The following is a 25,863-nucleotide window of genomic DNA, read 5'->3' as shown; positions in this document are numbered from 1 at the left end:
TGGTCTTCATATGACTTTTGACTGACTTTTTTTGTGATTAATAAATTATGGACTATGATTTATCATACTCAAAGATTTGTATGAAGTTGCATTATCACAGTTTTTTTATTATTTAATACTGGCTATTTATTTTACTTTATAAATCTTTAAAAGGTCGATTTGTAATACACAGATACTGCCTAGTTTTAATGATGATGATTTTAGGAGGCAAAAGTTTGAGAGATTAGTGACATTAAAACTCATTAAAATGTTAATGTTAAAGAAACATGCTTTGTAGGGAATGGCCTTGTGAAAGCTGTGTTTTGCCTCAAACACAGGATGTGATCCCAGTGTTTCTGGTTGCTTGAATGGTATTGTTGTTGTAGTGCAAAGGAAGGAACTTATCAGGAGTTTCCTTTTAAAGAGGAAAGTGCCCCTTTCCTTTCTAGAGAGGCAAACATTTTTTTTTTGTACTGCAGGAGGGACATGGGAAGAAAATGTTGGAACAGTCCTAGACAGTTGTGATGTCGAACCTAGTGGATTACATGCAGGATGTCTTTGCTGGCCATTCATTTTAGAAGATAATCACAGTGTTTAAATGCTAAGTAGTAATACTTAGAATCAGCTTCTCAGGTAAGATGAAAGCTTACTTGTGGTGATATAATGACATTTATTATATATTAACAAATGTGGTTAAAGTGTATGTTATCGATTCAGGAGGTACGATAACCCCATCTGCTGAATCAGCCATAAATGGAACATCAAATGTAATTTTCTCATCTTTTTTTTTTTTCCCGCTCCTGATCTCTGTATTGAGTAAAAAAAAAGGCTGTGTCTTGTTCCTATGTATGAGTGTACATGCTGTGTGAGCGCTGGTATGTAAGTATGTGTCATTGCATTTTATTTTCACTGCTATAGTCTGTTCTTAGTCCCATGATTATGCACAGTCGTCCTTTATATTTAATATATCTCTAACAAGTGCACTACAAAATTTGACATTTGAGCCCAGTCTTTCATTTTTCCAAGAAGCATTTAACTTATATTCATGCTTGCAGTTGTAGTTTATGCTTCACGTATCTTACATACACTACAATATAACCTTATGAGCTCAATGTAAAATCTGCAGGTTAGTAGAAAGCAGATCACATTACCAACTTTCTGAAAACTGTAGCAAGGCATTCATTTGGTAGGTATTCAGCTTCCCCTACAAGTACCTGGCTTTTTATTTGTGTACAGTCCTAATATATAACACACTTCCCTTCCAGTAATACATATAATATATAACACTATAGACATTTGAGGCATTTAACGGTTACAGCTTAATTGTTAGTGCAAGCAGAGCTAAATGACCTGTCTTGCAGACTGAAAGAATAACCATCTAGTCATGCAGGTAAGTTCACTGCAGAGGCAGATGTTGGCTGATAATGTGTCGTTCCACACTAGTCCGACATCTGACATCTCATGTGTCATGCGGAGTGCAGCCAGATGGTGTCCTTGACTCCTGCAAGAATAAAAGAGGTTACCCAGTGTGATGACTTGTTACTATACAGCATATTAGATCATATCTCTCTCTAATGGATCTTTATTGTTATGGTACATTTATATTTTCTAGACCAGCAGATAGTGTCCTACTCTTATTCTTTTATGTGACGACAAATGGACTGCTTTCATTAGGAATCCATTTCCACATACTGGTGGATTATGCATTAAAACATTAATAAGGATCTTATAAAATGTTTTTGTTTCTATATGTGTGTTTTTACTCATAGATTTTATATTTTCCCTTTTATATTTCACATTCATTCTCTTGTGTCTGGGGTAAAATATAGGGCATATACAGCTTTTTTTTAAAGATAATTTTGTAAAAACTGGTTTCATATCATGTTTGATATGAAATATGGGTTATGGGGGGATATGATGCATGGGGACAAATGAAGAATTGCTGTCCTTTAAGCAAAATGGAGAAGATATTAAAGTCTCAATGAGTTCATGCACAGAGCTAATGCTCTATGATAAAGACATTTAATGATTAATTACTGTGCCAATGATCTGTCAGGGGACAACAATGAAGCCAAGAAACTAGATCATTAGATAGTTTGGTTACAAAATGAACTTCAGCATGGGTGATCCCTCTTCTTATTATTTTGTTCAGTTCAGTAAAATTATTATTTACATTGTTATGCCAGTAGAAGTTGTTGTTGTACAACAGTGAGGGTGGTAATACTACAATTTATTGTACATTTAAAGATAATATATTACATGTTATTGGAGCACTTAATGAGATTATAGTTATAGGATCACTCACTATGTGTGCAAAATAGTCAAGTCAAAACATCAATAAATAAAACGTAAAAACATTGTACATAAACAAGGATTGATTTAATTATAGGAAAAAATTTAGATATTAATGAACAAAATCTATGTTGTGAAGCAATAAGTGTCAAAAGGTGAAGGTCTAAGGTAAGCAGCAGGAAGGTAGTGTCAAAGGAAACCCCAGAGCGAATGAATCACCACTGACTCGTGGGTATAATGTGCATAAACCCTTTCAATTATCAGAATCCCCAGCAGGCATCAGTTGTGGTACACTCATCCTTCTGGGCTCCAGAATAACAAAATGTAATATAGAATATTTTTATATACAGAGAAGATTCTTATTAATTATTCAGTGTTTCTGCCTCTTGGCTATGTGGCTCTTCCATTCTTATTCTAGTATTAGCGTAAACACTTGGATTATAAACAAAGGATATTACACACTTCATGCAAGCGTTCAACCTCCTGTAGTTTCTATCATATCTTGATTTAAATAATGCATTGACCTGTACGTTCAATAATGCATATTTTCTCATCTTACAGTAGAAATTCCTCGCTATTCTAGTAATCATAGATCTCTGCCATGTTTTTGCTTGGCATCTGGGAAAAACACAAACACTTGAATATAAAAGTGACATCCTCAGCTAATGGTATGAGTTGTTAGCTCTAACTCAAACAGCAATCGAGAATTTGTGAGTGCAATGAAAAGGTGTGCATTTTATCCTTACGTGTAAATATGTTATTTATAATCAGAGAGTAGAGGCAAAGTGCAGTCTGTGAGTGGAAGATATTTAACCATTTTCTACAGGTTCGCTCCATCAAATAACATGGACAGTTATGGTTTAGGTAGGTACTAGTGCATTCATTAGCTGGTCGAGTCTAAACTGTGACTTGTCATGGAAGTGGAAATTCAGATTGACTGAAGAAACAACAATGCTGCATTTCCATTTGCCCTATTTCACAGGAATAAAAGTTCAGCTCTTCAGTTCTTTTATTTCTGTGTGAACTTGCGGCGGTTAAAAAACAAAAACCTGTAAACACAGTGGTAATTAGATAGTTTGGTTACAAAATGAATTAAGTGCAGAACGTTAACACTGATTAAGTTATTGCACTGTACAAATCCTTAATGCCTGATCAGATACTATACAGTATCAAGCAGGTAGGATAAGACTTGTGTTTCTGTCTTTCATGGCTCACAGTTCAAATCCAATTACTACCTTTGCCATGGGCACATACACTTGCATTTGACAAGCACGTCATACTACAGTACTTAAAATACCCAGATCCAATAAAGCTAACAGAATACCTTACAGCATACCTCCATACCACTCTTACTTTCTATACTGGTAAGGCTGTGAGCATTGATCAAATATCCCCAGATTACCTTGTTCGCTGTTTTGCTGTCCCTATCCCTTTGAAGTATGAATTTAGCTGAGGTACCCACAGTGGTGCAGTATTAGGCTTGTGCAGAAGCAGGATCTATTTTTGAATTGTAAAAGACAGTTTTGTGAAGCTCTGACTAGGGAAAAGGCAGCTTACTTACTGACCTTGAAGGTTCATATAGTTGTCACTTATAGTCACAGGAGGCTTTCAAGACAGTAACTGAAGGAGAATACTTTGCTCTGCAGGGACACCTGCACTGAGAATATCCCCCTATGGGATTTCGTTTGATGTGCGAACAGACTGCACAGATGTGTGTTAGTGAAAGGTAAATTTCATTTTCTTTTGATATGTTGGTTATTCATGAGCAAGCTATTAGTGTGTCCTTTTTTCCATGTATGAGCATGCATGCATATCCATACGACATTAATAAATTACAGGCGTACTGCTAACTGTCCTGCTGGTACAGTGTAGTTAGAAGTCTTCTGCTTTCCCTTCTTAGCAAGCCGTGATTTACTTTGTGGAGATGTGACCTCATCATCCTGGCTCCATGATACCCCACCTCCTCCTCGCAGCAAGAACACACAGCCCTGTACACACACACACGCACACACACATACACAAATGCACAAACATACACACATATCACACAGAACAGCAGCAGAGAGGACTGGGCAGAGCTTGGAAGATTTTCTTATTTTATTTCCAGAATACGTGTCTGTCTCTTAGTGTGTGTGTGTGAGTGTGAGTGTGTGCACACAGGAAAGACAAGCAGAGAGGGAGAGACAGAAAGCGAAACAGGGGAGGCAAAGGGGAGGGAGTGTGGATCATGCATGTGCATTAACTCAGCTCCAGCGGCACAGCAGCAGCAGCAGCAGCAGCAGCAGCAAACAGAAACAGCAGCAGCACAGGAGGAAAGAGAGAGAGAAAGACAGAAAGGGAGAGTTGGAGGGAGGGTAGTAGTCTCAGGCACAGGAACAAAAGCTGCAGAGGACTGCTTGCCATCTCTACTAAAAGAACAACGGAGGAGTAATAGAGGAGGAGGGGGTGGTCATGATAGTAGTGAGACAATAACGGAAAAGAGGAGACACATTGTAGTCAGTGAGGACTGAAACCAAGGCTGTTCTCTTCTCTGCTCTCCATGTTTTTGGAGAATCAACATATCATTACCTTCGTCTCCAAACCCAGAGGAGGATGTCTGTGTCGGGGAAGAAGGAATTTGACGTGAAGCAGATCCTCAGACTCCGTTGGCGCTGGTTCAGCCATTCCTCCCAAGGTTCAGCTGGTGGTGGAGGTGGTAGTGTTGGCGGAGTGGGAGGCTACATCCAACAGGATGGCCTGGACCACAGAGGGACATCGGTCCAGGGTCGGCTGAAGAGTCACTCACGGGAAAGAGGCGTTGGAGGACTACGGAAGACTAACAGCCCTGTCCACAGCATCTTGGCTCCAACACCAGGGCCCACACCTGTCTATGTCAGAGCTGGTCATCAATCATGGCACCATCAACAAAATACCATCCAAGGTCTCCAGGTCAATGATGAATCTTCAAAGAGCAGTTCTTCACCCAGTGCCACAAGGAAAGATGATCCCAACATTGGCCAGGAAGATGTGAAGAGCAGCACAGAGGAACCTGCAGAGTTGGAAGCCAGAGAGAGGTATGACTGTTATCAGGCATTAGATACTTAGGAGACACTGATTATGTGGCAGCACATGAGTCACATTTATGCTGTTTATGTTATGCTTAATTATCAGAAACCAGATTATGGGATATTATTTTGGGAACACATGGTTCTCTCACCTTTCATAGTGAAAGTGTAGCTGCTAAAAAAACATCTGCAGAGAATCTGATGCTTGAGGAAGCAACTCAGGATAAAAAGTAAGAATGTTTTATCTTTCGCCATCAGTAAAGTTGAGAACAACCATGTGTTAAACAATAAATGTTGCTTATTTTATACTTAACAGTCATACTTAAAATCTGAAACTAAGTATATAAAATGAGTGAAGAGTGTGATCATTTGGTAGTTGCAGTGCCAAACTTGCATGTAGATCCTTTAATTAAGCAAAGATTAATTCATCTGCACAGCTATCATTTTCTAATTTACTCAGCCTAGGCAGCTGCCACCATGGCTCACCTGGGGACAGCTCACTGTCATTGTCCACAGGATGTTTGGCAGGATAAACCAATAAAGAGTCTTTTTAATTATTCAGTGGACCAAAAGCCGAAGCTTTTTTTTTCCTATTCCCTTGCGTGTGTTGTGGTCCAGGTTACATGCACAGTATGCCTTTGCCTGATTCTTAAGAGCATTTAGGCATTTAGTCTTTTACACATCACATTAGTGCATCCTTTCATAGTTAAATGTGGACAGGAGGAAAGAGCCATTACATCACCTACTGCATCAATGAAAAGAGGAAGTGCAATCACATGCATGATCTCTAGACTGACACTACAGCTACTTTTTAAGCTGAAAGCTATCATACCTAGTGTTTGGTTAATTTATTTTCCAGCAAAATTCTTTTAACAAACCCCCAATTCAAAACATTTGGCATCAGACATTATTTATTTATTTTATTTATTTATTTATTGGTTTCACCAGCTCTAATCCCACCCCCTTCTTTTTCAGGTTGAATTTTTTTTCCCCCCTGTCTTGTTTGAGGAAGTAAACAGGTTAGAGGTGTGTGTGTGTGTGTGTGTGTGTGTGTGTGTGTGTGTGCTGTCTGGCAGAATACTGAAAGCACCTCACATCAAGCATGAAAAGACCAAGTCTCCTTTCATCTTGTCTGTGACATTCTGAGGTGATTGGTCCTTAAGCTTGTCTGATTCCTGTGTGCTTTTGTTCCATGCACCTGGCGAAGAAATGAACAACCAAAATTAACGGGTCCTCTTATTTTGCAATGGGCTGACGATGATTAAACTCATGATAGCAAATACATAGTTTACCTTTACAGCCAAAATGTGCCAATATGGATTAAATAATTGCCAGGTGCAGTGGACGGTTAGGTTCCTTGAACAGGACATGAATTATTCTGAGTTAAGGTTCAGTTTTTGGAATCAGCTCGATGTTCTCCTCTTCCTGTTGGTGCAATTGGCAGTTGATCATGTTTTGGGGTCCCTGTGTGTGAAAAAGGCATGCATAAAAGATGTTCCTCACAGTAAAAATATCTAACTCTCTGGCACTCACAGGGACCTTGAGTTCATCCTGGCCAAGTAGAATACACCACAGTCGTCATATTCTGACAATGATATTGAATTATTAAAATGATTCTGCACTGCTGGATCATAAAATATAACCCCGGCTCAGCTGAGCTTGATTGTAGTGATACCTGTATATTACTTTTGTAATCAGCAATGGAATATGATCAAAAAGTCATTTGAATGGGTTTTTTCCCCCACATAGACTATAATGAGTGTATATAATAAATAAATCTTCTAATCTAAATATCAGTGTGTCATTAACAATATTGGCAGACAGTTCCATCACTTTCTAATTTCATATAAACAAATTAATCACCATGTCAGCAGCTGTTTTACATAATTGCTGCATTAAGGAATCTGTGTTTTCTGGATGATCATTCTCTGTCTTAAACAGCAAGAAAAGCAGAAAAATCTGTTTGGCACAAGCACTTATCAGGTAAATACATAGTGGAATGGATAGGCATAATGCAAGGGCACTCACTCTGCTACTATTACTATTTACTGGAAATGACAAGCAGCACATCTGTAGACGCACAAAGTTGCACAGTGAATTAGGCCACTGGCTGTGTGACACATCATGGCTTGCATGTTCATCGGCAGCTAAGCAGATGTGTGGATTTCACTGAGATATGCACATTCATTTACTCCACCAGCTGGGTGGCCCTATTATGTCTCACATCATAAATCCTTGACATATAATTTGTCACAATCTCTCAGGCTGAATCTAGAAATGAGTGCTCCTAGCTGTGAGAAATACAAAAACTTTCCTCTGTAGTTAGAAAATATGTGTCAGTTATTCTGTGGAACAAAGATTAAATACACCCCATCACCTTCATTCAATTATTTCAGTGATTTTGTTTCTCATTTCTATTACTAATACTTCAAACTGATCTAACTATAAAAGTCACTGAGAAGCTTATCATTTTTTTGTATACCTTATTAGAATAAATGGTAAAGCAATATATTTATAATTTTACTAGACTGGAACATTTTATTTTTGATATTAATGTTGATAAATCCGAAATTATCCAATTCCATTTTATTGACAAGGTCTTGAACTGACAAAACAGATCTTTGTCTCTAACGTAGTCAGTTCATGTGGATGTCATTAATGGCCTACTGAAGATAATTCAAACAGTGACTCACGTATATTATGATTTACCCTGGTGTAATTATTCTTGCTGTGCTACCTTTCTCTTTAAATGTGTTGTCATCGTACTTTATTGACTGATATGTGCCTACACCATTGTTAAGTTAAATATAGTGGAGTAAGAATGATATGTTATTTCCTACCCTTGTTTCTAATGCCCCTGCTTATAAATATACTTTATAATTGTTCTGTCCTCATGACTCTCATCCAAATAACCTCTCCCTATCATTGGCAGAGAATAGATGACAGAAGTTAACCTGAAGGGAATGGAAACCCTGACCTCTCCCACATAAACACTAACAAAGGCTTGAGTCAGCAGGCTGTTAGTTTGAATGATATCTCAATTCCCTCTCCACCGCCTTGGAAAAAAAAAAATAAAAAAAATACCAGCACCTCTCCCTCTGTCAACAGCAGTAATTCAGATATTTGTCGGATGCCTCATAACACCACAAGGCTTATAAAGTCTTGTCTGTGTGTGACATATCCAACAGAGGCATCCTTAAGATGCTGTGAATTGCAAAATATAGTACATCTGTAATCTCACAATGACATCCTCAGGGATTAGGAGATTGTGTGATTGCATATAATTGATTCTGAATGTTCCTTAACCTCGCCAAATCAACATTCTGTACAGAATGAGGCCATCTCAGCTGGAAGGCAAACACTCAGCCCCTCTCTTTAGTTTTCCAAAAGTTTTTAAACAGCAGTGAGATACAGCAGCATTATATGCTGGTCACATTCTTTCATTTCTGTTCAAATGTGAATCACTCATGTATTTTCTACCAAAATGGACTTAATTCAATGAAAATAATCCCTGACACAGCTTTCCATGAATTTTACATGGGTGCTATTAGTAGGGGCCATGACCTAGTTCAACAGTGTCCTGAAGCTCTTTCATCTATTAATTTGCATTGAAAAGAATGATGGAGGCATGATCACAGTTTGATCAAGCTGAAAACGTGATAATGTAGACAGAAAAAAAAAAAGCAAAATTAAATTCAACTGCAGTAAAGTATTAGGAAGTAAAAGCAGGTTTGCTATAATATCCATGCTTTGAACATACAGTGATATTTAATAATCTGCAGTATGACCTTATATAACCTGTAATATCATGTACATACAGTTCACCACATGCAAGTCAATACTGTAGTAATGTTATTAATTGAATTACCTACTAACATCAAACACTATGCAAGGTAGCCTGCCATCAGCAGCGCAGTGAAGAGTTTTCTGCTAAGATCTGCACATTTTTCACTTACAGGATGCACCCAACACACACACACACACACACACACACACACACACCAAATCCCTTTGCATTAGAATGCACAGCTCAGCATTGTAATCAAAATCAATCTATGAACAAAGACTTAAAATGTCAATGAGCCATTAAAATTTACCAGCCTTTTTTTAAGATGCTGTACTCTGTATTAATATGATGAATTTAAAAACATAAAAAGTGAACTTTCAATTTTAATATCTTTTATTTTTATATTTTTATATCTTCTGGCATGCTATTATTCAGTGGCTTCAATCAGATATCTAAGTTAAATGTACAAGTCAGTTATGCAGAATATCATTATTAAACAAAATGATTTTCCCTGGTAACTTTTCTTTTTCACTGCTATTTATCAACACGATGTAGTTTCTTAATATGCAAAACGGAAGTCATAGCTGGTGGTAATCCACCTGAGATGCTCATTTGCTGTTTGCAGACATTGTGCCGATATGAACTTCTCCTCCACACTTCTTCTTTACTGCACATGCGGTTTTAGTGAAAGCTGAGGAAGGAAACTATATGAAGACAATATTTCACTTTGGTTAATAGCTGTGGCAATTTTCCACTGCACGCTTTAACATAAAGAGCACGCTGGCCACATTCAGAGCAGATTTCAAAAGACATGGTTTCTGCATTCAGCTACATTTCCATCCATTGTTATCAATATTAAGCAGGTATGTCCGGCATAACAATGGCATCAGAGGAAGAATGTATGTTGTGGTTCTCGACAAGATAGGAAAAGCACAGAGAGAATAATCTATTTCTGCTCAGAGTTATCATCTCAGGCTCACTGCTGGGATCATGCTGTTACAGTCAGTGTGTATATCTCGACAGAAAACTGAATGGCAGTTTACCGACTGTCAAAGTACAGAGAAATATATAGACTTGGCACATGCTCAGTGAGGCTTTGTCTGAATTGTTGGAGTCTCAGCCCAACCCAAGTTTCTCAGCAGCCTTCAGGGGCAAATGGTTGTTATAATCCATTTTGAAAGAGACATTTCCCATTTGGCCCAGACAGACACGAATTTCCTTCTTGTAGAAGGATGGAGTTGACACTAGTTAGAATGAGACTGAGATACTCAGCGACATGTCTGATTCATAGCTTATACAACTAGCGGCTAATCTGGGCAGACAAAAGCACATCCTTAATGTCACTTTCTCTCTTTCATCTGCTATAATCAAGTTATATGATTAAAAATGACTATTTTACTTTTTTTTTTTTAATTGATTGGATTGTTTTTATATTACTAATAATGATACTCAAAAACAGAAAAATGAGTTTCCATTTTAGTCTGAAAACAGTCTCTTATTCTTGGTACTATAGGAGAAAAGTTCATATCCTGTCTTTCACCTACACTGTAGTGTTTTTTTTTAATATGCATTGTCTTTTGTCAGATCCAATTACTAGCAGTGTGATGTGATACCTTAGGTGTGAAGAGCAAATGACAAGACTTCAGGTGATATGTGCTCACTGAAGGAAATCTGATGTGTAGAATATGTGAGGTAGCAAAATAGAGCCAAGATTTCTCTTCTTCTTCTTTTCTTCTTTTTTTTTTCAGTCTATTTTGTTAGCTAATTTACCTTCTCAGTGTCCTCCCAGGCACACTGCAATAGTTTGTAGCCCACAAAAGAAATCCATAGGCCCTGTTAGGCTCTCTGACTGCCTTTGAATTGCTTAGTAATATGCGACGTACAGCATTGTCCCTACAGCATTTTCCCTGAAGTAAGGTGTTCTGGGCCTTTACTGCTTCAATAAAATTGTGCTATACCTCTGATGATCCAACCCAGTACCGAAAGCAAAATATACACCTCAGAGAAATTTACTGCTCCCTAGAATGTGATACCAAAGCAATTAGTGTCGGAGAGATTGGTAGGCATGAAAAATCCTTACAGCATGCCTTGGAGCCAATACAAAGGCAATGCATCTCGGTTTTACGGCCCCATTGCTTATTCAGTCTTGTTTGGTGTTCCTCTCCAAGACTTCAGACTCAGTGGGGAATTATTGTGGCACGACAATAAATTACTCTTACATTTAGCATAAAGTCTCCCAATAAAGATTAGATTAGACTATAGGGTACTGCAATAACCGGGGTGCAATATAAACAATTCCTAGATAAAAAAAAAAAAAAGTGCTGTTGCTTTTGGTAATCAAAGAGGAGAAAAAGTCATGCACTCGGTAAAAAACCTTCTAATAGTGTGTTAATCAGGACATCAATAAGTGCCCCCACCCCCTCAGTCTTTCCTGTGTTATCAATCTTGTATGTGCCAATACACTGTGCTGCAAAGCATTACACGGTTTTCAATTCATTTGTATTGACATATCTGTAATTTTACTAGTTTATGCAGCTCTCATATCACTGGATGAGTGGTAATAAGTGGCGGCAAAAAGTGTTGCTTTAAATAGCAGTGACATTTTTTCTCGAGCACTATCATTCTTTATGCAGCACAAGTACCATGAGATGACAGTAAATTCCCTCTGAGTGACAGCTTGGGTCTGTTTATGGAGCGTAACAAATAACCCTAAATGTCAATGAGTGGACTTGCTCTGTGAAGGACACCAAAGTCACTGGGCTGCATTATTTGCCATGAATCTGAGGGATTACTCGAATGTCTGTAAAACAGCATGTAATCTAGCAGCCCGTGGGGACGGAGACAGCCTCACCACAACACTGTGAGGAACAGACTTGTTCGCTTGTTAAGTCCCTGTCTTTTAGAAAACACGTGTGCACACACAGATATGCAGATGCATACAGGAACAGACACAAAGCATGCCCACAGAAATTCTTTCTGAAAAGCTATTGTATAGATAGATTATAGTGCTTCTTGTCTCACTGGACTGAAACGCTTAGTTATCCACTTATGTATGGGTTTTAGTCCATAACAGTTTTAATTTCAGCTCAGGGTGGAAAGAAAGATGCAGATGCACTGCAGGGAATAGTGGATTCAGGAGTGCCATGTGTCCTAATAAGCCCTTTGGTGCTCTCGATAATTTGTTGCTTATCTTGTCCTGTACAGCTTTTTAATTTCTTTTCTTTAATCATACATGGACATGGGGAATAAACAGTGAGTGACATTAATTAATTTCTTTAATTAATTTGTATTCTCAAATTAAAATTGCCTTATTCCTTTCACCTGTTGTGTTCCCTTTTGTCTGTGCCTCTTGACGTGAAGTTGTTGCTCACGGTTCGCTATTTCTTGCAGCGTTTGAGTCTTAAAGGAAAAGTAAAATGGAGGTCTAATGCAACAGACCTAACTGAATTGAAATGTCCAATAAAGTGGAACGTGCAACGGTTTCCATGAAGAAACATCACATTATGCAAAGACGCTGTGGTTATAGAAATAGTTTAATCATTTTAGACAGTCTTTTAACCACTTTTTTTTTTTTAACCATCTCTTTTTTTCTTTCTCCCTTCACAATTGCACTCCACAGGTTAATTCTGAGCACCTTCTCCAGAATGAACACCAACTCCTCAGATGAGTTTTTCCAGGCCACAAATCATGCAGAACAGACTTTTCGTAAGATGGAGACCTACCTCCAGCACAAGCAGCTGTGCGACGTGCTCTTGATAGCAGGGGATCACAAAATACCAGCTCACAGGTTGGTGTTCATCCTTCTGTCCACTTTGATTTTATTAAATCTGCATCTGCCTTAGTGAAGAGCTAAACATAAGCTCATCTGAATTCAGTTCATTAAGTTGTAGATGCAGATATTCAGGCTTTTGTCTGAACCATGCATGTTGAATCACATTATGTCATACTGAGAAATAAATTAATTATCATTTAAATGCAAATGAAGACTTGTTTGATTTTCAGGTGACAGTTGACAGGAAAAGATGCAAACTCCATGTTCATTGGTTTGTCTCTAAATAATGCACACTGATCTAATTATACGTCTGCCCTTCCTCATTTCCACATTACATTTGATACATGGAAGAAGACAGTGATCTGCTATGTAGAGCTGTCAATATTTGGGTATCCAGCTGGATCTTCACTGGAATTGGACTGGTTGAATAGAACAGATCACATGATAGCCTGTGAATACTGAGAAGTAGTGTGTGCTCACACCTGCACCTCAATCTACTGCCATGTTTTGAGAGTTCATGAAACAGAAAACAGAATGCTCCACAGAAAGAGAGAAATAATCAGTGATTGACCAAGCTGGGTGAAATGAGCACATCTCCATCTGCCTGTTTCAAGGTGGCTTTAATCTCAGTCTCTTTGCAATAATTTCCCCTTTCTTTCACGAATCAACCAGTGTGCAGTGTGAGATGGATTTATGAGTTAATATAATTAGAAATCTGACCAGTGTAGCTATTAGCAGTGTGAATTATGAAGGATAATCTTAATCATCATGCTTTGATGAAGTGGAATGATACAGTATGTGGATGGAACAGTAAGTTACTCAATAATTCACAGTGACCTAGCATAATGTAAAAGCACACAAGTGATATGAATCACCTTATAAGATTTTCTAAATGAAATTATTACACCAATAATATAATGATGTGTTGCCATGTACTGCACACGTGCGTCCTTTCTTATAAAGGACAGGATTGAATATGGACTTAAAATGATCGGGATGTACAGTACAAGATCATTAGTTCATGTTTCTTTGGTTTGTTTTTTGCTTTTTTGAATGGCAGATTGGTTTTGAGTGCCGTGTCGGACTACTTTGCTGCTATGTTCACCAGCGACGTTAGAGAGGCAAAGCAGGAGGAAATCAAGATGGAAGGCGTGGATCCAGAGGCGCTCAGATCCCTGGTTCATTTTGCCTACACTGGTGAGTGCTCGTAAAAACGTTCACTAGCCCTTGTAAGTAGTTATGAGATGTCTGAAATCCAGCACAATTAAAATGGATCAATAAGGCAGTTCATCAATGGGCTGAAAGGCTGGGCAGAACATAAAATTCTACCAGGCAAATTACCTTTAATAAACCTGCTATCATGTCTTTGAACCAGAGTACTACTTACAAAAGTGGAAAAAAGAGCAAAAAAATATGACTATTTTGCTGCAGAAAGTACAAAAGCAGCCAAAATATTTTTATTGTTAATACTTTATCTAATGTTACTGCTGATAATTGCTGCCATTTACTTGATTAAAATGTTGAATGCAACACCACTGAGTTGGAGGCTATTGCTGCTACATTTGATCATGATGTAAAGATGCATTTTGCTTGTTCCTACATTACAGGTGTCCTTGAGCTGAAAGAGGAGACCATTGAGAGTTTATTGGCAGCGGCTTGCCTCCTTCAGCTTTCACAAGTCATCCAGGTCTGCTGTAACTTCCTGATGAAACAGCTTCATCCCTCCAATTGCCTGGGAATAAGATCTTTTGCAGACGCCCAAGGCTGTGTGGACCTGCTCAATGTTGCTCATAACTACACCATGGTAGGAGAACCACGGATACTGTGTGGGACAACCACGAATACTTGGTGGGACAAATTACTTATATGATAATACGGGATTGCATATATATATGAAATTAGATGTATCCAATATATATATATATAGTAAATCACATCTAATTTCAGCAGAGAAATGACTTGCACATTTGAAAAGAAATGGAACAGTTTTGTGCATTCACTTGGTTATCTAATTCTAATTTGGTTATGTAGCTGTCAGTACGAGAACCCACATTGATTTGACTTGTGAAATTTAATTTCTTTATATTTCTGTGAGGAATATTTCCATTGGATTAAGATTTATACACATATTTGTCAGATAACGTCTTGCTGGTCATGCAGGAGTGACAGCACGAGGGAGACGTTATCTCCTAAACGACATCTGCTCAGCCTGTTTACATAGGCCCCATCCAGGACCAGGAGGTTAATCTAATCATCAAACTGCACAAGAGGGCTAACTTCCTGTTCAATCACTTCAGTAATGAGCAGGGTGAGCTGTGGGCTTCCTGGAAGTCCATCCTCTGGGTTCTGAGTGGAGCGAGTTGTGTTGTGATAAGCTTGTTTTTCCTGGTTGAGAATGGCAGCTGAGATCTGCCTCTGACATCCTTTTCCTTTATAAAAGTGTTACCCTTTCATGGTCCTGTAGATAAAAATTTAATATTTTACTGTTTGGCAAGACACTATTTCCTTCCAGCAACAACACTATATTTCAGTTACATATCTAAATAAATATTATGGAACTTTGATTTAGTAAATGAATCCAAAATAACAAGATATAGCAGTCTCTCTTTACCAGCCCTTGCAAATTACATGGTAATTGAAACACTCTCACTCCGATTAAACATCAGCGTTCCTCCTCTTCAGAAAACACTGTTATTACACAATTACTCTTTTGCAGTAGTTAAATCAATTAGTATCCTCTCCCACTGATCTTGTTTTCCAAGCAGTTTGCTCACCAACGGGTTTTCCAGCATTTGAAAAAAGACTGTTTTTAACGGTTATGAAACAAATTCTGTTGAACTTTCAATTTTGTTGTCAGCTTCTCCGGGACTGGTAATTACAAAGAATTGGTCTAAAGCATTGTCAAAGAGTTGGATGGAGCTTCTCCCTCAGCATTACCACAACAGATCAATAGATATCTCTCATTTCATTAAGGCTGTCTGTGTTAAGCTCTTAAACCCTGCTCTCATAATAGATTAGACCAACACACTATAATTTGTTGCAAGTTGATGATCAATACCGGTTTTTTTTTAAATTGTTGAGCATTCACTTCACAGTGATTGCTTGATTTTTTTTGTCAAAGTTATTTGGCAGATTAATAATTAATGCTGCCTTATGAAAAAAAGTAAAGGATGCATGATTATGGTAAAGATTGCTCTGTATGTCTTTCATGTGCTTTAATGATGTTCCTAGTGTAGAAGCATAGGGGAGGGAGGATGTTTTATATAGCATCATCTCTAATGGTACTGCTCAGAGACAATGTCCTTGAAGAGGTAGCCATGCAGTGCTGTAATATTGCCTAGGCTTCTGGCCAGTAAATGGAAGATCAATCTTTAGGAAGGCAATCGAGAACAGCTTCCACAAAACTTAGATCTGGACACTGCACTGGTGTGATGATAATGTTGGTTCGCAGTGCCTTTTTGTTTCTCATTAAGAGGCTTATAAAGGCTTAATGGTCCCATGTATGATCAGCAGCAAAAAATGCTTTATAAGCATATGAAGAGGCTTTTTTTGGGGGGGATATTTTATGCCAGATTGATTTGTAGCCTGCTGTTGTATGGATCATTGTATTTAATGAGCTAACTGAAACAGATGACAGTTTCATCTATTCATTCAGACTTTTGAGAAATTGTATTTCACTCCGGATAGTTGTTATTATGGCATTTTTTCTCTCCTGGCATTTGTTTTTCTTCACCTCTCTGTCCTTGTGCCATGTGGTCCTCATACGTATAGAAACACAACCACGGACACACACAGTATGCTACACCAAGCATAGTCCTCGGCTAATGACTGATTGTTATCTGCCTCCTCCACATCTCCTCTGTGTTCTAGGAACACTTCCTGGAGGTCATTCAGAACCAGGAGTTCCTGCTGCTCCCCACGGCTGAGATTGTTAAGCTGCTCTCCAGTGATGACATCAATGTTCCTGATGAGGAAACCATCTTCCAGGCTTTGATGATGTGGGTGCGGTATGATGTCCAGCATCGACAGCAGGACCTCGGGGTGCTTCTGGCTTACATCCGTCTCCCTCTTCTTCCTCCACAGGTGAGATAATATGTAAAGGGACTGAAATGGTGGTTGCAGAAGTAATGTCAGGATCATTATGCTCCTACTGTGTCCTTATACTCAACAAAAGCTGCAGTTTTTTTTCTCTTTTGCCTCTATCGGTCTTTCCACAATCGAACTTGTTGGATCTGTAATGCACAGTTACACAATAATGACTCTCTTATATAGGATTTCTATTGTTTGGTCTATAAAATCTCAGGAGATGATAAAAATGCCAATAGAAATTTCCCAGAGCCTATATTTGAATTCCTTGGTGTCTGTGCAAATTTTATTATCATATAAAACAAACAGAAGTAGAGAATTGTCACAGCTAAACCAGGAAATATTTAGGGTTTTATATCATTTATCAAGTACCAAAAAAATCAATGCCAATTCTGAGAACTGCCCAGTATATCTACAACTGCTGTCATTAATCACTTTCTTTATGAAAGAATTCCATCTTATCAGTGATAAATCAAAGCACATTAGTTTTATATGCATTGTCAGGCTATAAATACCTTGCTTGTTTTTTCTTTCAGTTTTGTCAGGAGAAGCATTGTTTTTCAACTGTGTCACCAAATTTACATAAACTGTAATAATAAGAATAAACAATAAGAAGATCATGTGCATTTTATTTTTCCCTTTATGGGGAATAGATGCAATAGAAATAACCCATAGCATTGTTGTTTGCAATAAATAAATACATAAATAAATAAATAATACCTGAAGTGAATGTTGTTATGAATGAAAAATACATGGAAAAATATGATATATGAGTTACCTTATCTACTAGCTTGGAAAATGTTTGCTGTGAGGCAAGTTAACAAAAATGAAGCATTGTTCTGTTTTTTTGTTTTTTTGTCAAAACTGGTAAAGCATTTAGTAAAAGCTGAAAAGATGTGCAGAGCAGTGCAGCTGAAATGATCTGAAATGAAAAGAAACATATGGTGACAGATTCAATAATGTTCTCCAAGAAAAACAGCTACGTCATTTTTTAAGACAGGATGAGACATAAGATAAGTTTTTTTTTTCCAAGAGACTTTCAAAAGAAAAATTGTTTCTAGTCCAGTGATAACTACAAAGGCTTTTATGAAAGTGTAGGTTTACTGTATTGTAATAGTACAGTGATATTCTAGTAATGCTTATTATTTTTATCCAATGGGATTATTAGAATTTGCAGCATGTACAAAATCTCTTCACGTAAGAGAAGTCCTGAAATCAGGTGTTAAAATCATAGAGAGCTTGTGTGTTGTTTCAGAATGAACTCAAGGACTTGACTCCCCTGAGGGTCTTTAAACTGCTCTTCCTTTTGCTGTGCATTCTGTTAAATTAATTAGAACATTTTATACATCAACAGCTCAGCAGTAATTGTTCTTAGAATACTGGACATTTTTTTTGCATCCTTTGAAGTCCTATGAAGTCCTTTAAATTTTTTTCATCCTTTCTCATGACATAATGTGATTTCTTAAAATGTAGCTCCTTGCAGATCTTGAAAACAACAAGATGTTCTCTGATGATTTGGAATGCCAAAAGCTGCTGATGGAGGCCATGAAGTACCATCTTCTCCCTGAGCGACGTCCCATGTTTCAAAGTCCAAGAACCAAACCTAGAAAGTCTACTGTGGGAGCCCTTTATGCTGTAGGAGGGATGGATGCTACCAAAGGTGTGACTACATACAACTGTGGATAAATACACAGCAATACAGGGTATTTGAATTTTAATGCTTGGTGTGTCGCCGATTTTAGGGTCCACCACTATAGAGAAGTACGACCTGCGGACGAACACCTGGGTCCAGGTTGGAGTCATGAACGGGCGTCGGCTCCAGTTTGGTGTGGCGGTAATAGACAACAAGCTGTATGTGGTTGGAGGAAGGGATGGACTTAAGACTTCTAACATGGTGGAGTGCTACAATCCTATCAGCAAAGTGTGGTCCACCATGCCCCCCATGTCAACACACAGACATGGACTTGGTGAGTGTGTCTTGTCAGGTAACTGTTCCTCCATTTACTTCATCAAGAAGCAAGTGGGGCCTTAATACTATGATGAATGACCTAAACAAACTGGCATCACAGCCTGTTTGTTTAGGTCTGTGAATCTCAGGACATGCATCACAGAGTGAAATACAATGTAGACATTCTCTGCTTTATCTGTCATCAAGAATAGAATTTGTTATTATTCTCAAAGCTCCAGATGTGATATTTTGTGTATTTCTATATGTCTTTCTAACCCCATTATATTTTCTAAAGGTGAAGACAACAAAATCCAATTCTTTTGAAGGTTTGAGGATTAGCTCAGTGAGGTTACTACCTAGTGTTATGAAACACCAAAAGCTGCAGGATGCATGCTCAGAAGGGTCACAGCTAAGCACAGCTGGCATGCTGTAAAAAACACACATTTCTTTTTTTAGATAGACTTTTGATATTTTCCAATTCCCCTATCAAAGTTCTGCAGGTTGTGCTGGCGCTGCTCTTCCTTACCCTTCCCTGCCCAATAAATCTCATTTCAGAAGCGTTTCGATTCACAGTTGAAACAGGTCTGGGTAACAGTACAGGGAGATCTTGTCAAAGCATTCATCTCACTCACCCGGTGTAGTTGAAGGTACCAGCAAGGCCAGGAGATCATACTGTACAGATTACTTGTACTGTATTTTATCTTTCCTGTAACAAAAAAATCTTGCTGCTTTGGTCATGGTGTGCATATTTTAAATCAGAATATATTTGAACTTAGTATCTGCTGACATCCCTGCACTGATCATTCTGGATAAAAAACAGCAGAAAGCAAAGTATTTCTTTTTTATTCCAAAATCACTAGTCAGTAATAAAAGGGAGCTTCAGTTCAACAGTAGTTTCTGTCTGTCCGTGTTTATGTCATTCAGTGTTCTCTGAATGTGGTCTTGCTCTCATGTTCCCTCAAAATAATTGAACTCTCACCAAAGGAAATAAGGGTGGTAATATAAAATTCCATTGTGTTAAAACATCCTCTGCGCTGTTGCTGGTGAAAACCGCTTTCCTGTGTGACTTGGGATTGAGGAATAACAATGCAGTTTTATAGTCTTCCTGTTTTCTGAATAGATCTGGTCAGCTGTGTGACTCACTCAGCCTTGTTCTAAAATGAAAAATGTTCCTCTGCCTCAGCACTCTCCAGGAATTGTTGAAAGACTTAGATCTATCTATCTATCTATCTATCTATCTATCTATCTATCTATCTATCTATCTATCTATCTATCTATCTATCTATCTATCTATCTATCTATCTATCTATACAGTTATACACATACAGAATGGAAATATATGGTATAAAAATTTAATGAAATTTAATAAAATTTAAGTTTAATAAAAATTATATATATATATAATATAAATTCCCTCACTCATTTTTTGCTTTGATATTGATGTTGATATCGATAATGCTTACATGTACTTGATTTTGCTCTTTCACATATTAATAGGTAGTATTAGTATTAAAAGTATTAGTATTTAGTATTATTTCTAATCATCTAATGGGACAATTTTCTTTTCTTTTTTTTTACTAAATCAGTCTTCCCTTGCATGCGTTTGTGTAGGTATTGCTGTGCTGGAGGGCCCCATGTACGCTGTTGGAGGCCACGATGGCTGGAGCTATCTTAACACAGTGGAGCGCTGGGACCCACAGGCCAGACAGTGGAACTACGTGGCCAGTATGTCAACACCACGGAGCACCATGGGAGTCACAGCACTAAATGGAAAGTAAGTTGGAATGTCTTTTATCAAACCCACATAAAATCAAAACATAAATTATGCAACCTTAAACTTCAGAGCTAAGAATATTGCAGCGGTTCTGCTATTTTGAAACATAATGTGATCTGAGAAGCCACAACAAACACTGGGGAGGCAGACAAATCAAGGCAATTTACACTAAAAAAGGAATATCACAGCTAGTCTATGATTTTGAAATGGCCCAGAATTGTTATTAAATGTAATGATCATATAGCAGCAGTGTTCATGCTCATTTCTGCACATTGTATCCAGTTTTATCTCATCTTTATAGACTTGCTTGAAATTTAACAATGACCAACATGTGATTTTGCTTGTGCCAGGGGTAAGTTATTTTCTCTCTGCTTGGAACAATAATGTGATATTGACTAAAATGAAGAAAAGCACTTATGTTTATCTTGGATAGTTAATCATTTGGAAGAATGCAGTAGCATGGGCATGCTTGCATGACTCACAGTGCACTGGTCCAGTAAAAAGCTGAGGTGTGATATTAGTTCAGTAATAGTTGAGCAACATTATACTTCTTAAATGTAGATAAACTACAATGTGGCCTATGCAGTACTCAGTAGCTTAGAGGAGAGGCTGTTCTGATTAGTGTGGTAATTTATACAGTGTATTCTAGACTCTATAAAAGCAAAACACTTTATGTATTTGTATGTATTAAATGCTTTACAGCCCAATTTGAAAGTAAATTAAGCAATGAACAGACCAGCTCTCAGCCTAATTTAAATATGTTTGTGTGCCGAAGGAGAAAAGAGGCTGCTGCTACATCCAGTATTCAGTGTTAAAATCGACGCTGAGTTATTTCTGCATCTAGGTCAAAAATAGACAACAAGGAAACTGTTTCCCTAGTCTCTACTTTCTTGCTGTCAGGCCTGTGAGCTACAAGCACATAAAACCCTGGTGTGATCTTTCTGGGAGAGAACACTCTCAAGGAAAGGGCTTTTGAAAAATGTTATCCACTGCTCAGTGCTGTGTGTTATAAAATCTGTCACATTATCACTGTTCTGTCACAGTTTTATTTATCTGACAATTGATATAAGCTTTTCCTGCCAGACTTAGTCGTACTGTTGGTACAGGTTAAATATTTGAGATTTTGAACCCGTTTTACTTTATTTCTCAGACTGTTTGCAGTAGGTGGTCGAGACGGCAGCTCATGTCTGAGGTCGATGGAGTGCTTCGATCCGCACACCAACAAGTGGAGCATGTGTGCTCCCATGGCCAAGAGACGAGGGGGAGTGGGTGTTGCGACATACAACAACTTCTTGTATGCTGTAGGAGGACACGACGCCCCTGCCTCCAACCACTGTTCTAGACTCTCCGATTGTGTTGAGAGGTCAGTAAACGTCTCCACTAGAGAAAATACACAAAACAAAAATCTTGCGCAAGCAGCTTTTAATCGCAGTTGGGTGGGGATGAGGCGGCAGAATTTCTCACAGGAACAAAAAGGGAGTCGAAGAGCTTCTGATCCTCACCCTGTTCCTACATTTTAAGACACGTCCATGTTATATGACAAGATACTCAACTGAAGAGATCATAGTTTCCATGCATTTTATTTCGTAGTATCTGGCACCATCTGGTGGTCATAGTATCTTCCTGAAACTGAATCTCTGAATATATCTGTTCTATAAGTCACTGCTTAGAAAACCTTTTCTCTTTTTCAAATATGCAACAGGGGTCAAATGTATATTTTCATTACCTTATTGTTATAAATTACAAAGATAGAGACAGTAAACTGCAAACAATAATTAATGCCATCATCTGATAAATCTGATTAATTTGGCACATATATTTTCGCCATATGCTGTTTTATTTAATATTCAATGAACCTTTTAATAACCAATAGTATCTTGTCAGTGTGTTAGAGTTTATGGTCTCATGGTCTTTCTAGTTGTCTCCAAAGCCTGTTCTTAAAATTTGTAACTAAAAATGTTTCAAGAAAATCACAGAAGTTTTAATCAGTATTAACCCGTGCCTACACAGTCCTGTATCTGAGTCATTATGGATGTTTCACTTATTGCGCATAATAATGTATGATGCTTCACTTCTTATTTGCTATCCAGATGTATCCCATCACATGCATTTGATTTATTTTGCTTAAAAATGACTTAAAGCTGAATTAGACAGCTTTAAGTAGTTCCGTTAGTAGTTCCGAGGGTCAGTGATAAATGACTACGTTTGAATATGAATGATTTCCTTTCTTCAAAACAGTACAAAGTAAATCAACTGAAATGTTGAGAAGAAATCTCTGTGCAGGGACTTCTGCCCTCGCTGATGAGTGCAGCTCTCTTTGGACACAGGATCTGCCAGCTGCTGTGCAAGAGACAGCTTTGCTTTTAAGTTTAAATTTGGTTTTCTGTCTGGGCTGAAAAGCATTCCCTCTAGTGACCATTCAGACATCTGTGATTAAAGAGGGTGAACATAAGGGTATCTCAATTACTGGGGATGGGATGCTGTTTTCCTCTCATGTACTTAGGCTGACTGGAAAAAATTTTGTTTCATCATACCAAAATAATCATTTTGGCCAAATGTTGCATTAACAGGTATGACCCAAAGACGGACACTTGGACCACTGTGTCCTCCCTCAGTGTTCCCCGGGACGCTGTGGGTGTTTGCCTGCTTGGTGACAGGCTGTATGCTGTTGGTGGATATGATGGCCAGTCATATCTGAACACCGTTGAGTCCTACGATGCACAGAACAATGAGTGGACCGAGGTAATCACAACGACTTAAATGTATTTTTAGTTACAAGCGTTTTTGTTACAAAAACAGACTTTAGATTTTGCATTCCTATTGTTCCAGATCCAAGTTATGCAAATGTTCTTTTAGAAAACTTCTGACTTTTTAAATGGTTAAAATTTAAATGGAATTGTAGCTTGTTTTTGCCAGAAGTAGTTACATGTAACTTGAGGATTCCAGTTAACACCCACCAGGAGCATAAATCTGCTGAAGTCACTGAATCCTATCAATATTTTATAGCTTGCTTTTCTGTTTTTGTACTGTGCTTTTTTTTTGTTTTTTTTTTTGTTTTTTTTTACAGTATTGCCTCTGTAACCCTCTTATCTGCATGAAATAAAACAAGATTTTTTGGAAGACGGCCTTAGATGAGAGGCTGTATGTTAACCTCTCTGTCTTCCTGTAGGAGGTTCCTCTCAACATTGGAAGGGCAGGCGCCTGCGTGGTGGTGGTGAAATTGCCTTGAGCGTTTTGTCTCATGACAGCATGGGATACAAATGAGCGAGCAGCAAAGAAGAGTGGACAAACAAAACAACAGATCAAGGACACATCCTCAGAGAGTCATGTTTTTTTATTTTTTTCCCTTAACTCGGCTCTCAAGATATTTCAGAGGGATACACAGACAGAGCCTTGCCCATAAACCATTGTTTCTATCATTAGTGGACATGTCTGCCCGGTGGGGAGGACTTCTTCAGAAACTGGAATGCACATTCTTCACATTCTTAAGCGATCAAGAATTTTCACAGACTTGGCTAAGCTGTAGCAAATCAGTGCCAAGCCTTTGTTGTGCTGGTTTGTTATACTAGTTTTATGAAAAGTTCACTGTATGTCTTTAAGATGAAATGTAAAAATTAAAGTTGAACTAAATAGCCTAACTGCAGGTTAGTTTACATATATGCACAAACATTTCTTATCAGTGCCATCACATACACACAATATATATTTTTGGGTTTCTATTTCCCTTTATAGCCACTCAAATGAAAATTGTTACAATACACACGTATATGTACCAGTGTCTTTCCTTACTGGGTGGTCTGAAAAGATTATTTATCTTTACTGAAGAAGACCACTGTGAACACTTGGGTGGTGAGCCTATAGGCTGCTTGAAGTACAGGAGTGAAATCAAACCCTGGACATTTTCTTGAGTGACTTTTGACTTTTTTATTGAGCCTGTAGCTGCAGAACACCAAAGTCATTTGCTTGTCTTAGATGTTTTGTTACGCATTAAACACAGGTTTACAAAATTGTGAATTACAGAAAATATATCATATTGATATTTCACATAGCTGTACAGATTTTGTGAACTTTCTGAAATTACATTTGTGTTGATAGAATCACGCCTACAGCAGTGCACTCTGGTGACTACAGTTATTATTACTCTTTTGGTTTTATTTCTGGGCATGCTGGCTGAGTGAATGTTTTTACCTGATTTATATTTATATCTCAAGATCATTTTCACCTTCACACTTCAACCACTGGATTAGCCATGAAGAGACAGCAACCTATGGCACCAGGTGCACCTAAACCACCAGTCTGAGTAGACAGTGTTTTACATCTTCACGTGCAGCAGGCAGAAACCTGATTTCCACAGCATTCCTGTAATATGACTTTGATTAGAAGTTTTAGATTTATAGTCAGTTGTTCAGCTGCTCATAAAAGTTAAAAATAACTAACCTCTTCGCAATTAACAATTTGTAACTTTAATTAGAACACATCTTGGGGGGGCCAAATGTTACTTTTTATGTTTTTATCATAATTTTGTACAGCATGCAAACCTATAAATAAAATGACTTTAGTCTTCTCTGCATGTTGAAATCCATGTTTACAGCTGAATGTGGCCCCTCAGCGGGCAGATTTTAGGTTCTCTTGTTGTCTTGCTTTAAGTAAACTCCAATGATTCTTTCACTAAACAGACTTGGAAGCTGCTTTGATGTCAGCATTAACCTCAGTTTTGTTCTCTTTCAGCATCCACAAGCATGTTTGTTAATATCACTCTGTTCTTTCACTCTTTTATCAACAGACTGAGGACCAACTGCCATTGCTTGCCTTTCTATTTTTTCATTATGTACCCTCCAAATAGTTTCATAGTCCCACCATCCCACCCTCCTCCTGGTTGTTTGGCTAGATTTTGATGGTTTTACATACAAAATATGGCCTTATATGTCCACATATACAGCTCTTACTCACAAACCTGCAGATGTTTTTAAAAAACACAAAATATTAGATACACCTTCCAACCCTCCACCACCTTTTGCACAATCAATATCTCAGTTGATGTAAAGATTAATCTCCTCTAACTTTTTATTTCTGCTGCATCTCCTCCTGTCAGATCTTATAAAGGAAATCAATAAAGGATAATAGCTTTTTACCCAAGTTTACCTCCTCAGAATATATTACAACATGAAGAATATTTATCTC

At 37.9% G+C, this 25,863-nt stretch overlaps 1 protein-coding gene across 6 annotated transcripts; it reads left to right on the top strand.

Annotated features, from left to right (window-relative positions):
* The first annotated feature begins 451 nt into the window (after positions 1-451).
* Positions 452-25,252, top strand: klhl4 (kelch-like family member 4). Of its 6 annotated transcripts, none has more exons than XM_026330656.2 (12): positions 455-612; positions 4,853-5,324; positions 12,722-12,889; positions 13,935-14,071; positions 14,482-14,678; positions 16,745-16,957; positions 18,434-18,620; positions 18,703-18,927; positions 20,520-20,682; positions 21,833-22,045; positions 23,253-23,424; positions 23,852-23,911. In XM_026330656.2, the coding sequence occupies exons 2-12, from the start codon at positions 4,864-4,866 to the stop codon at positions 23,909-23,911; spliced, it is 2,196 nt and encodes a 731-aa protein (XP_026186441.1). In that variant the 5' UTR covers positions 455-612; positions 4,853-4,863. The 6 variants fall into 6 exon arrangements, 5 of the variants coding, with proteins under 5 accessions (XP_026186441.1, XP_026186440.1, XP_026186439.1 ...); XM_026330655.2 differs by having other exon boundaries at positions 4,823-5,324; XM_026330654.2 differs by having other exon boundaries at positions 456-612; positions 4,858-5,324.
* Positions 25,253-25,863: the final 611 nt, after the last annotated feature.

Source organism: Mastacembelus armatus, chromosome 10 (assembly GCF_900324485.2).
Source record: "Mastacembelus armatus chromosome 10, fMasArm1.2, whole genome shotgun sequence".
Classification (NCBI taxonomy): domain Eukaryota; kingdom Metazoa; phylum Chordata; class Actinopteri; order Synbranchiformes; family Mastacembelidae; genus Mastacembelus; species Mastacembelus armatus.
This window is presented reverse-complemented; position numbering and strand designations above follow the sequence as displayed.